At 36.9% G+C, this 12,634-nt stretch overlaps 1 protein-coding gene across 1 annotated transcript in view; it reads right to left on the bottom strand.

The window, feature by feature from the left end:
• The window catches only part of Zdhhc8 (zinc finger DHHC-type containing 8), a 158,439-nt gene that overhangs the window by 97,252 nt on the left and 48,553 nt on the right, over positions 1-12,634 (bottom strand). The window contains 3 exon segments of the mRNA XM_067108001.1: positions 251-401; positions 6,202-6,396; positions 9,303-9,338. Of these exon segments, the coding sequence (XP_066964102.1) occupies positions 251-401; positions 6,202-6,396; positions 9,303-9,338 (382 nt within the window).

The following is a 12,634-nucleotide window of genomic DNA, read 5'->3' on the forward strand; positions in this document are numbered from 1 at the left end:
ACTTTGTTAAAATATAAATTCCAAAACCACTGTACAGTAGGACGATCAACATATAGTTAATAACACTCTGAATGTGGTTCTTGGATGTCTAAGAGGTGCTATTTACAAGTGCCAGTTATGTTAAATAGCTCTGCTGTGCTCTTGTGCCTTGCTCTAAGATCAACCCTTAAAATCTGTACAAAAATTATCCTTGTATTAGTCAAACCTGAGAACTCATCACCAAAGAAGAAACAAAATGTTCAATACTCACTTGACTGTAGGCAGTAGAGTTAGGAGCTTGCACACCATTGTCCATGTACACACGTACTTGACTTTGACTGGTTATTGTTGAAACAGGTGCTGGAGGGCTCATGGAAGGAGTAAACCTGTATCTTCCAATATATTTTGCTGGTCGTTTAATGCTGAAAATAAATACAACATTTGGTCGTGTAACTGGAAATTAAAAATCAATCTTATCACAACATTAATCTATGACACAATCAACACCACACCAATAAAGAAACATGCCAGTGTCATGTTTTTTTAATAAAAACACTAAGATGATATAAATTAAGAACTCTACACCAGGTTGAAATTTACAGTTTCCTGGTTAACATTTGAAACTTTCTTATTTGGGGATATTTTCTCTGTTATACAATTTCTATTGAAGTCAATGGCATTGTTTGCTGATACTATCTTCTTATCAAGACTTTCGATCAGTCTATACTTCTTTTTCTCTTCTGGCAAGCTTCTACAGAATAAGGAAAAATCATTGGGGATTCTTTCCATTTACTTTTTCTATCTATCACCAGGACTGGATTATAAATTGACTTACAGTGAACCTCCAGTATTCGCGTTCTCATGATTCACGGACTCACTGATTCATGGATTTCTCTATGGAACATATATACACATTATTTGTGGAAATCTGCCCATTCGCAATATTTTTCACAGAGAAATATTCACTAATTACAGTATTTTCATGACTAAATGTACTTTTTGTGATAAAACTATTTTATAAAATACTCAGGTACCCAGGTAAGGCTAGAGTTATAATAATTCGCCTTATGATAATTTGATTTTGCGATGGGGTAAGCAAATTAATACCGATACGACAACATTTAGAAAATATTTTTAAATTTTGCGAGGGCACAGGCAGCAGCATACAATCAGGCAGCGAGAGACCAAATTACAAAAGACCAACTTCTTTTCCTCCATCTCTACATCCCATCTTCTAGTTAAAAAAGGAAAAGAGAATGATAAAAGTATTGTTAGTAATGCTATATTCTTGCGTAAATGCGTACAGCCATAAACAACCAAATGAGAAAAAGTTGTTTCCCTTATAATCAAATCTGATAACAACAGCTGTTTTGCTTGTATTTCAACCATCATATAGTAGTAACAATTACAGTTAGTGTTCGAGTTACGATAATTCGCTTTTATGACTGGGTTAGCAATTAATATCGATCGACAATGATTTTTTTTCAAATTAATAGTACTATTTTTAAATTTCGTGTGCGACTAGCACAGGCAACAACGTACAATCAGGCAGCGTACGGTGTATGATACATTCGCCTGAGAGGCTGAAATGAGCCGACCTCGCTTGCTCTCGCTGTGTAGAAAGTTAAAATAGGTCAGTGTTCATTTGCAATTTTTGTGCGTTTGTAAGTAAACTGTAAAACTCAGATTTGTATCAGTACAGGTACTGCTCGAGTTATGATAATTTGATTTTGCGATGGGGTTAGCAATTAATACCAATACGACAATATTTATAAAATATTTTTAAATTTCGCACGGGCGCAGGCAGCGAGCAATACAAACTTACAATAGACCAACTTCTTTTCTTCAATCTCTTTATTCCATCTTTTAATTTTCGCTTGTATTTCAACCGCCGTAGTTATGTTACAAATGACGTTAAGTACAATAGGACTGATATATTTTTACATTATACCCTTATTCGTTTTGGAGAAAAGATCGGTACGGAAATATACTGCTAAATTTAAGCTGCAAGTTGTAGCTGAAGCTGAGAAAACAATGTTCAAGCTGCTAATGACTATAAATTATCGTGCATTGGCGACATGGATGAAACTCAACCTTAAATAAAATTGGAGAGAAGTATTCTAATCAAGACTACTGGGCATGAAAGAACACACATTACTGGTGTTTTCACGCCGATAAAAGATAAATACGTAAAGCTCGTATTATGATGAAATAAAGAGAAAATAGCTAACGGAATCTTATTCTTTTTTATACTCAAAACAAACATGCTCCCAAACGGCTCACTGCCAGCGTCACCTATTAACGAAACAAACAGCTAAATTAATTTCACAACGAGACATATTTAAGTTATATTTCGACTTAAAAACACTTCGTATAACGAAAAATATCCTTGTCCCATATAAATAAAGTAGCCAGAGAATTCAATTACGCTAACTAGAAACAAGAAAAGCGCTCTGAAATGAGTTAAATGTGGCAAAATAAACCAAAATGTTGATCGGTATGATCACAATTTATAATACAAAAGCAATATGAGAATATATACAATATTATTGGATACAGTGTAGTAAAAGCATAACTTTTTAAGGAAAAGATGCACATTCGTTATGCTGATTTTTGTATAATACGATGTTTTAATATACAAATATAGAGTACAGTATAACGTAGGCTAGGCTACCGTGGGTATACGATATACCATAGTGTAGGCTAAACCTTGTTTGTTATTCAATTTCTCTTTATACTGAATTTTCATAAGTCAATCTGCATTGAACCTGCAGAATTAGCTGACACTAATAATTACTATATCGTATATGTATAGAGTATACTGTGTAGTGTAGGCTAGGCTACCATATATGTATAGATGGTGCTGAATACCCTAGTGTGGGTTAGGCGATATCTGAGATAAATTTTTTTTGGAACCTAACCCCACTGTAACTAGGGCAATACCTGTACCATAGTTATGTTACAAATTGGAGAGGAAGTATTTTAATCAAAACTACTGGGCATGAAAGAACACATATTACTGCTGTTTTCACTCCAATAAAAGATAAATATGTAAAGCTCATATTATGATGAAATCAAGTGAAAACAGCGAACGGAATCTTGATTTTTTTACACAAAACACACATGCCCCGAAACAGCCAACGTCATCTATTAATGAAAAAAAAATAGCTAAATTAATTTCACAACGAGATGTATTGGTTATATTTTGACTTAAAAACACTTCGTATAACAAAAAATAACCTTGCCCCATATAAATAAAGTATCTAGAGATTAATTTATGCTAACTATAAACAATGGCGAAATAAACTTACAGCGTAATCGATTTCCAAACCAATACATTGATCACTATGATCGCAGTTTATAATACAAAAGCAATATAAGAATATATACAATATTACTGGATACACTGAAGTAAACCATAACATTTTAAAAGAGCCATGGAAAAGATAAATATTCATTATGCTGATGTTGTATAACACAATATTAATATGTGAATATAGGGTACAGTATAATGTAGGCTAGGCTACTGTCTATGTATACGATATACCATAGTGTAGGGTAAGCTAATTCTTGTTTGTTATTAAATTTCTCTTCGTGTTGCATTATCGTAAGTCAATCTGCATGAACCTCCAGAATTAGCTGATATTAATAATTACTGTACCATATATGTATAGAGTATACTTTAATAAATAGTGTAGGCTACGCTACCATATATGTAAACATGGTACTGAATACCCTAGTGTAGGCTACGCTATATCTGAGAAATATTTTTTCCAACAAACGATGGGTTTTTCGGAACCTAACCCTATTGTAAGTAGGATAATACCTGTATAAGCATTTTTAGAGTTTTTTTTGTGTGTTTGAACTATCAAAATAGGCAGTTCTAAGTGTTTTTAGAAGGGTTTCAAGTATTCGAGAATTTTAGCTATTCACGCGTGTGTGTGGTACGCATTCCCGCAATTACGAGGTTTACTGTACGTGGTTTTTATTACTGCATGCGGACGTTTGAATTTCAAACATGACGTCATTGGGGCACTGGTTTTTCTATTGGTTGGCTCGTTGGCTGTCTGGGCAGCGGCATGGGCATTCCTGGCGCTCTGTAGGACGTGTCCTATGCTGAGGCTTGCACCCAAGGGTGCGGGCAAGGGTGTGATTCCTGTCTCTGGCCGATGGTCTTGATTTGATTCGTTGTCGGTAGTCGGGTCCAAGGATATTCTGCTGGTCATGTCTCCCTTCAGATTTTCATGGATGTTTCGTGGTTTCCTTCAAGAAGGGAGGATAAAGTCCTTGATCCTCTGCATATTTATCGCTATTTGTAATCTGTAGAACTGGGCTTCTCTATGCACGATCTCTGTGCTTTCTAATAATTCTTCTAGTGTTGGCTTACAGTCCTGATCATCTATGTAGTGTCGAAATATTGCCCTTTGATTGCAGTGAGCTTGCACTCTTACCTAGAGTAGTAGTGGAGCAACCCAAGTAGTAAATGCTGAGGGCTTACCATGTCCCTTTGGTACATTTAAATTTGTATACTAAGTTGGTCGACTCTCACATCTCTCTACAGGGGGGTCTTGCTATTTCACATTACGAGGGTGCTGACTAGGTTCGGGTGGCATTAGACACGAAAGGAAATCCTCTTGCCAGGGTTTGTAGGTGTCGTACCGCTGTCAATTACACATTCTTTTCACAGCCTTGACCTCATCCTTGAACTGGCTTTGATATGCTGCTTTATAATACAGTAAGAGGTTTCTGGGTGAGGTAGGCATTGTCAATGGTGTGCTAGCATACACATCCAACTGTTTTCATATGCAACCTATTAAATTACTGTTCTATCTGTTATTAGTTAGGAGCTGCCTAACATATTTGAGCTCTAAGTGAGAAGCTTTCCATGTGAAATAGTGCGTAATTGCATGTCTCATATATGCGGTACCACAGGGCATCTGTCAGTGTTAGAGCACCCCCTGTGGGCATTAAGGCACCAATCCACACTACTACATAGGTCACACCACTATTCTACATAAGCGATGCAAGCTCACAGCAACCAAAGGCGCAATATTTCAGCACTACGTAGACAACCAAGACCACACTATAGAAGAATTATTAGAAAGGCCCATTGTCATGCATAGAAGCCTGGTTCCACAGATTACAAATAGAAAAAGCTGTGAGTATAAACCAATAACAGCCTGTGTCAAATATACTAAGGGACATGGACTTAATCCTCCCTTCTTCAAGGAAAACAGAGGACATCAGTGAGAATCCGAAGGGAGAGACAAGCAACAGAACACTGCTGGCCATGACTATCAACAATGAAGCAAATGAAGACTCTATCAACCAGGGACAGAAATCAAGCCCTTGCCCAAGCCCTTTGATGCAAGACTCAGCATAGGATGTGTCCTACAGAGTGCCAGTAATGCCCATTTGCTGCCCAAATGGCCAGTGAGAGAATGAGACTTGCCAACCAATAAAATTTAGCACCCCATTGATACCATGTTTGAAGTTCAAAAATCCACATGCAGTAATAAAAACCATTTATGATGATTTATAATCCAGTCCTGCTGAAGCCGCCATGAGAGATGGAGAAACGGTCCGTTGACTAGTAAAAGAAGAAGTAAATGGTAAATGGAAAGAATCCTGAATGATTTTTCCTTATTCCTGAGAAGCTTGCCAGGGGAGAAAAAGAAAAAGTAGAGAATGATTCAAAGTCTTGATAAGAAGATAGTATCTGCAAGCAATGCCACTGACTTCAACAGAACTTTTAAATTGTAATCATCATTCAATATCAAATATTAAGTATGCATTCTTCAAGTCTATGGTCAGCATGTACAGTAAAGCCCCCGTATTCACAGGGAATGCATACCACACGCCCCCTTCTTCCTCATTTTAACGTGCCTTTTTCCCATTTTTATATGGGGTAAGCACGATGCCTTCATGAATAGCTAAAACCCACAAATACTTGAAACCCCTCTAAAAACACTTAGAACTGCCTATTTTGATAGTTCAAACCAAAAAAAAACCCTCTAAAAATGCTTATACCTGAGTATTTTAATAGTTTTATCACAAAAAGTGCATTTAGTCATGAAAATTATATGAAAATACAGTAATTAGTGAATATTTGTCAGCGAAAAATACCGTGAATGGGCGAATTTTCCTTGAATAATGTGTATATAAGTTCCATATAGAAATCCATGAATAGGTGAGAAAAATAAACATGTGGAAAGATCTTACCTTGGATACTGAGGCCCACAGAGAATATAGCAGCAGTTGCGACAGCAGCCTCGAGAAAATGGGTTATAACCTCCTCTGAACTTGCCAGTGACTTGTTCATTGGTTGTTCTTCCTCGACTTACCAAGACCATGTGGAACCCAGTAAGACCAAGGATGGGGATGAAGAGCAGCGCAATGACACCCATAACAACCATACTGGAATAAGAAGTCACTCCAAGTTTATTTAATCTCAGGAAAACCAGTTTAGCAAAATTTTAAAACTAAAAATTCTTCACCATAGATGTATTCTTAGAAAACCTTACAAAAAGATGATGACTATCTTACAATCACATAAAAAATCACGTTGCCTACAGTTACCACAAGGGAGACTACAGTATAAGTCAATTACTGTTGTTACAATACAGACCATACTTTTTAAAACTAAACTCTTAATTTACCTCCTTCAAATCTCTTTTGCCAATCAGAATTTTTTTTATGAAAGCTGAATATTCTCATGTAGTCTGACTTTCATGACAATAGTGAAAAACACCGTGAATCCATTCCAATCAAGGGGCAACTGATTTTAACCACTGAGGTCTTCTGTATTACATATATCAATCAATAAAATCAGCATATTCATACTTATCCTAATCTAGCAAATGAATGATGTAAAAAATTACATCGATATTTGTAACTGGGAATACTAGTTAACATTCTGAAAAATATTTAAGAGGCTTTTTAGGTAATTTTGAAGATTCTTTTATCACAATTACTCCACCTCATTACACTATGATCTTCAATCAGACTTTACCAATCAAAAAAAAGATGATAATAGTATCCTTATCCATAATAAATTGACCTTTAAATGCCAGGAAGCAATAATTCCTTTCTTCCTCTAGTCCAAGGCTCAACATCTAGGTGCCAATCCTGTGATGTTTTACATTATTATTATTTTGTCTCAATTTGAATACTTTCATAAAGTTATCTGTTCGTCTTTCTTTAAGATCTATTATTCTTCAAAATGCAAGTAATTTGTATAAAAAATGAACTTTTCATTATCTTCAACAATTAATAAATGATAAATTACATTCCTATTCAGTGCGTAGAGACTACTTTTAAAGTGTAGCTGCTAACTTGAAAAACTCAAAATCACCCAAAACTACTGTACAAAAGGTAAAAATTAAAACAATGAAATGTCTACATTATTTCAAATTTGAAGATCTTCATCTCTATCTAAAGAAATACAGAAAATAATCTCACACCTTCAAATGTGGGAGGAGGGTCTGATAACTTAGCTGACAAGTATTGCTGCCCTCTTGTTTAGTACTTGACATGAAAGAGCGAAATGGTCGCTAGGTGTGGAGCATTCTAAGTGGAAAAATCATAATCCTAAAATTGATTTACAAACCTACTTAAACAGCAGCCAGTATTTTAATGTCTAGTATAAGACATAATATGAAATGAGAAAAATGGGAAAAGTACAAATTTCAGAATAAATCTATGACCTTTCACTAAAAAAAAAACTGACACCTAATTTTGATATTAATCTCTGGCTCTGGCTCCATAATTCAATTAGCTCATTGTGCATGTTGCACCACATACTTACTAATTCTGACTACCTTTTAGTTTTATCCCTGTTACGACCAAGCTGTGGAATGACCTTCCTAATTCTGTAGTTGAATCACTGGATCTTCAGAAGTTCAAATTTAATACAAATGCTTTTATGCTGAGCAGACTAAAGAAATCTCAAATCATTAGTTACTTATGTGTCTTATTTTACTCTTTTATGCTATTTTCTGTTATTTATCTCGTGATTTTCTTCATAATTTCTCATTCACAGTTTATTCTTTACTTTTCAGTTTCCTTTTCCATACTGGGCTGCTATCCTTATTAGGCTTGTATACTGGACAGAGAGAAAGTCCTGCTACCACAATACATTATTAGGCTAGTATACTGGACAGAGGGAAAGTTCTGCTACCACAATACAATCAATTTAACATAAGTCTTCCGAGACTGTAGAGCCCCGTCAAAATTTACATTCCCATAACTCCCAAAATTTTATTGGTTATCAGTCACAAAATGGTTACCACATTCTATAAAATGGTGACCCTTAAATATCTGGAAAAATCTGTGCAACCTAACCGCCAAAAAGAGGTCATCTTAATCCAAGAACCACATTCCTATCTCCTAATGTATAACTGCCTGCTGTCAGACTGGTCACATTTAAGGAAACTGTTGTGTATATCAACATGCAGTATTTTTTGTATAATCCTGCTAATAACCAACATAAAAAGAAAAACAAACAAACCTAACCAATTACAAAAATTCTACTTTTAACTTATAGTGAAATCTGACTTTTTAAACCTACTGGAGAAGTAAAACTTGATAAGACAAGCAAAATATTTTAAACAAAAGAATCATGAAAGATACTGATTTATTTATACTTTCCCATTCTTTTACCTTAATAGAAGTATATCACCTTTTACTGACAGGATGATCGACAGTGCCTGATACACATCAAGTTTTCCTATCAATCAAGTTAACAAGCTACTGCTGTATTAATATATGGTATGGAATGCTGTATATCTTAAAAACAAAGCACACAGCCAGCAGTAATTAATTTGTTTTTAATCTATACCTAACTCAATATCCAGATAAACGAGCTCCAAAATGAAAATATATATTGTCCTAATGTCTTAATTGAGTCAATATCAAAGGGGAATACAAAATTTACAAAAACTAAGTCAATAAACTAGTCCGACTACAGGTAATGTCTACCACTCAACACAACCAAATTATTCAACAAAGGTTTTAAGGGAACCAAACCAACGATCAAGTACAAATGGCTCAACACTAGTCTACATAATAATAATAATAATAATAATAATAATAATAATAATAATAATAATAATAAATGACCTTCAATTTTAAAGTATTAGGCATCTGTGAAGCAGGATCATAGGTAACTGATTAAAAGAAAAAAAAAAGTTTTTAACTACCTAATATTCAACCTGCATGTACCATATTTTTACCAAAGCTACCAAATATAGCACTATATAAAGTACATGATACACATACAATAATTACAAATGGTATCTAAGGTGATCTTGCATATATCTCACCTTACAATTGTAGGTTCAGCAGGGTCATTTGTAAATCTGTATGGAGTATTACAGAAATCAGTACCAAACACATCCAATCAGGTAAGAAAGTGTTTGGTGAGGCAATAATTTTGTACTGTTGGGTTATGTTTTCTACTTGAATGTCATGGCACTGCGCATATAAATGAGCCAGTTTTCCTTAAGATAATCTCAACCACAACAGAGACAAAATAAGTGAAAACCAGGATGAACTAATCCTCATTCAAATCTATTTATAATGACACAGGAACAAATACAAAATACTTGGATAAAAATATTTTTAAGACCATAAATGGGAGATGACATGAAAAAGAAAATGGTTTAAAAAAGACATTACTTACATGGGCAACAATCACAATGCAACTGGGTTAAGTTCCTCATGGGCAACAATCACAATGCAACTGGGTTAAGTTCCTCATGGGCAACAATCACAATGCAACTGGGTTAAGTTCCTGACTGGATAATGACCCATTACATCATGGATTTAATGGTTTAATTGGACTGCCACTCAAAAATAAAGGAATTAAATCATACAAAAGCCACCTACATACTGTACAGCACTTGTTTGTAATAAATATATAATTTAAATTTAGAGACAAAATTTTAAAACAAATTAGGTGATGAAATAGAAAGAGTATGGATAGAAACATAAAAGTTATTGCACCATAACTGAAAGCTGCTCACTAATTCCACAACACCTACATATCACTGGCAACATGTGACAGTTCACTCCTCAGAGCTTGACTTCAAAAGCCTTGGTGAAAAGCTGGGTATTTCTGCATTAAATATTTGTTGTATATAATAACAAGAGGATGCGAGAGTTGGAAAATTTTATTTCTTTAATTCAATGTATGGTTGAGGAGACCTCTTTAGGAAAGGTACAATTCAGGTTAGGAAATAAAAAGTTAAAAAATGACAAATTTTAAAATTAATTCGTATTTTTCCTAGGGATACTAACTGCCGCATTTCGCATGCACAGTAGTCCTCCTATTACACATGAACTAGACAGCAGTGTTCTGACTGAGGAAAAAAAAATAATGTAGGTAGGCCTAAGGCACGATGCCCTCCTCTCGTTAAACCATGTTTCCCATTGGTGCCTCTGGCCCATTGGAATGTCCTTCTGTGATCAGTAAAGAGCAGGGTGGTAGAGGTAGGTATCCTCACATATGAAAGGGTACAATTTATATACCTAGGAAAAATACAAATTACTTTTTAAATTTTTCATCTGTTATTACAAGGATAAAAATGCTTTGTTTTTCATATATGAAGACTTGCGTCTTAGGAGGGAAGTAGTAATTCCTTGTGGCTCCCAAGGTGATTAACCATAGTTACCATTCCACATCTCTGTCCTGCCCTGTACCTCCTTTCACTCTTGAGGGGCTGGGAGGCCCCAATGGGTTGTAAGTCCTCTGGATGATCAAGGTAATTTCTCTGTGGTCCATGGCCCACGGCTTTACGAATAAGGGGTTTGCCAAGCGTGATCTACTGTCTCGTCCTCTAACACACCGTTTCAACCTTAGGTCACTCACCTTGTTCCTTCCTGGTCCTCTATCAAACTAACTGCTGCGCAGCTACCACTAGATCCACAGCATGAACATATCAAGGGACTTTTGGGCTACGTCTCTAAGATAGGATATGAAGGTGGGCTGTCACTCCCAGACCACTGCCTTAATTACTTAAAAGGAAGAGTGGTTCTTCTAGAAGGTGACAGAGGGGCTTCTGCTCCTGGCATTGTGAACTTTCACTATAGCCTGAGGGCTCTAGCCCTTCAGGTTGGTCTATAAGCCCTCGCTACTGCCTCCCTTAACCAGGAGGAGATCATGATCCTAGAGACCTTTTTTTTATACTCTTGCATAGTTTCCTGCTGTCGGCTTGAGGCCCTTTGCCCGCCTTCGATAGTATTTGACAGCTCTGACAGGACATAACACCATCTCTTCATGCTCACTGCCCACAAAGTCATGGAAAGAAGGAATGAAGAACTTCTCAAACCTCAGGTCTGGCACTGCTGGACTCTGTATCTTTGCTATAAGTTCTGGCACAAAGAAAAACAATAATGATTTCTATCCTTCCAAGAGCGACACTAAATATGACAGGCCAGATAACTCCCCAAAAGTCTTGGCTGGTGGTGGGGCCTATAGGAAGAATGCTTTCAGTTAGCTCTCTGTCTGATGCCTCTCACAGGAGCTCGTATAGGGGCCTCTCAGGCTCTCCAGCACTTCTGAAATGTCCCATTCTAACAGTCTCACTTCCTTGGTAGGCATGACTGCTCAAAACTCATCAACATGCATATCTCCCACAAATCTTTAAGTTCATCCCCCCTTAGTCTGAAGACCTGTGCAAGGCCACCCTATACCCTTTCACTGCCAAGATTGACAGGCCTTTCTTCTGTCTCAGGTCCACCAAAAAGTCTGCTACTCCTTGAGGAAAGGTCAAGAGTGGAGAATGGGCCCTTCAGCAGTAGCAATCATAGTAGTGTGTCCATTTTTCCTGATACACAATTGTGGAGGATGAGCAGATTATGCCTGCCATCTCCTTTGCTTTTGCTCTAAAAAACCTCTCTCTCTTAGTAGATGCTGGATAGCCTCCATCCACGTAGGTGGAGGGAATGTATTGACTGGTGGTACCTCCGGACATTGAGCTGTACTAGGAGTGTTGGCCAGTCTGGAAGTTGTCCTGGAACCTCGACTAGTCGCACTAGTAGGTCTGCACACCACTCTTCAAGCAGCCACTGGGGGAGCTATCAATATCATCTGCAGGTTGAGTCATGAACTTGCTGATCAACTTTCTCAGCTGGCTGAGGAAGGCATACACACCCATGTTATCCTATGGGTGTTGGAATTGCCTTGCATTACTGCCGTTCATCCTTGTGGCAAACAGGTATATCACTGGTCTGTCCCACATTCTGAATAACTTTTCTGCTACTCCCTGGTGTAGGGACAGTTCCATTCCGACTACCTGGTCCCTTCTGTTTAACTGGGCCATCAGTATTTTCCCTTTTCCAAGAATATATCTGTCTGCACCAGCCTTTGCCCAGTCTTGCATTCTCAGTGCCATGAGACACAAGCCGTGGACACCACCAAGCACAGGTCATGAGAGATGGTGCCCCCATTTGTAAATGTAGGCTACTATGCTGGTGTTGTTGCTCATCATGATCACAGAGTGATCCTCAACTCTTTTTGCAAGTAAAGAAGGGTCCTCCATACTGCTGTCATTTCCAGGATATTGATGTGTGCCCTTCCTGTCTCTCTCTCCCAAGACCCCGAAACCAACTCGCCATTTAGGTGTACTCCACCCGCCCCTTGTGTGAGGCATCT

Source organism: Macrobrachium rosenbergii, chromosome 8 (assembly GCF_040412425.1).
Source record: "Macrobrachium rosenbergii isolate ZJJX-2024 chromosome 8, ASM4041242v1, whole genome shotgun sequence".
Taxonomy (NCBI): Eukaryota; Metazoa; Arthropoda; class Malacostraca; order Decapoda; family Palaemonidae; genus Macrobrachium; species Macrobrachium rosenbergii.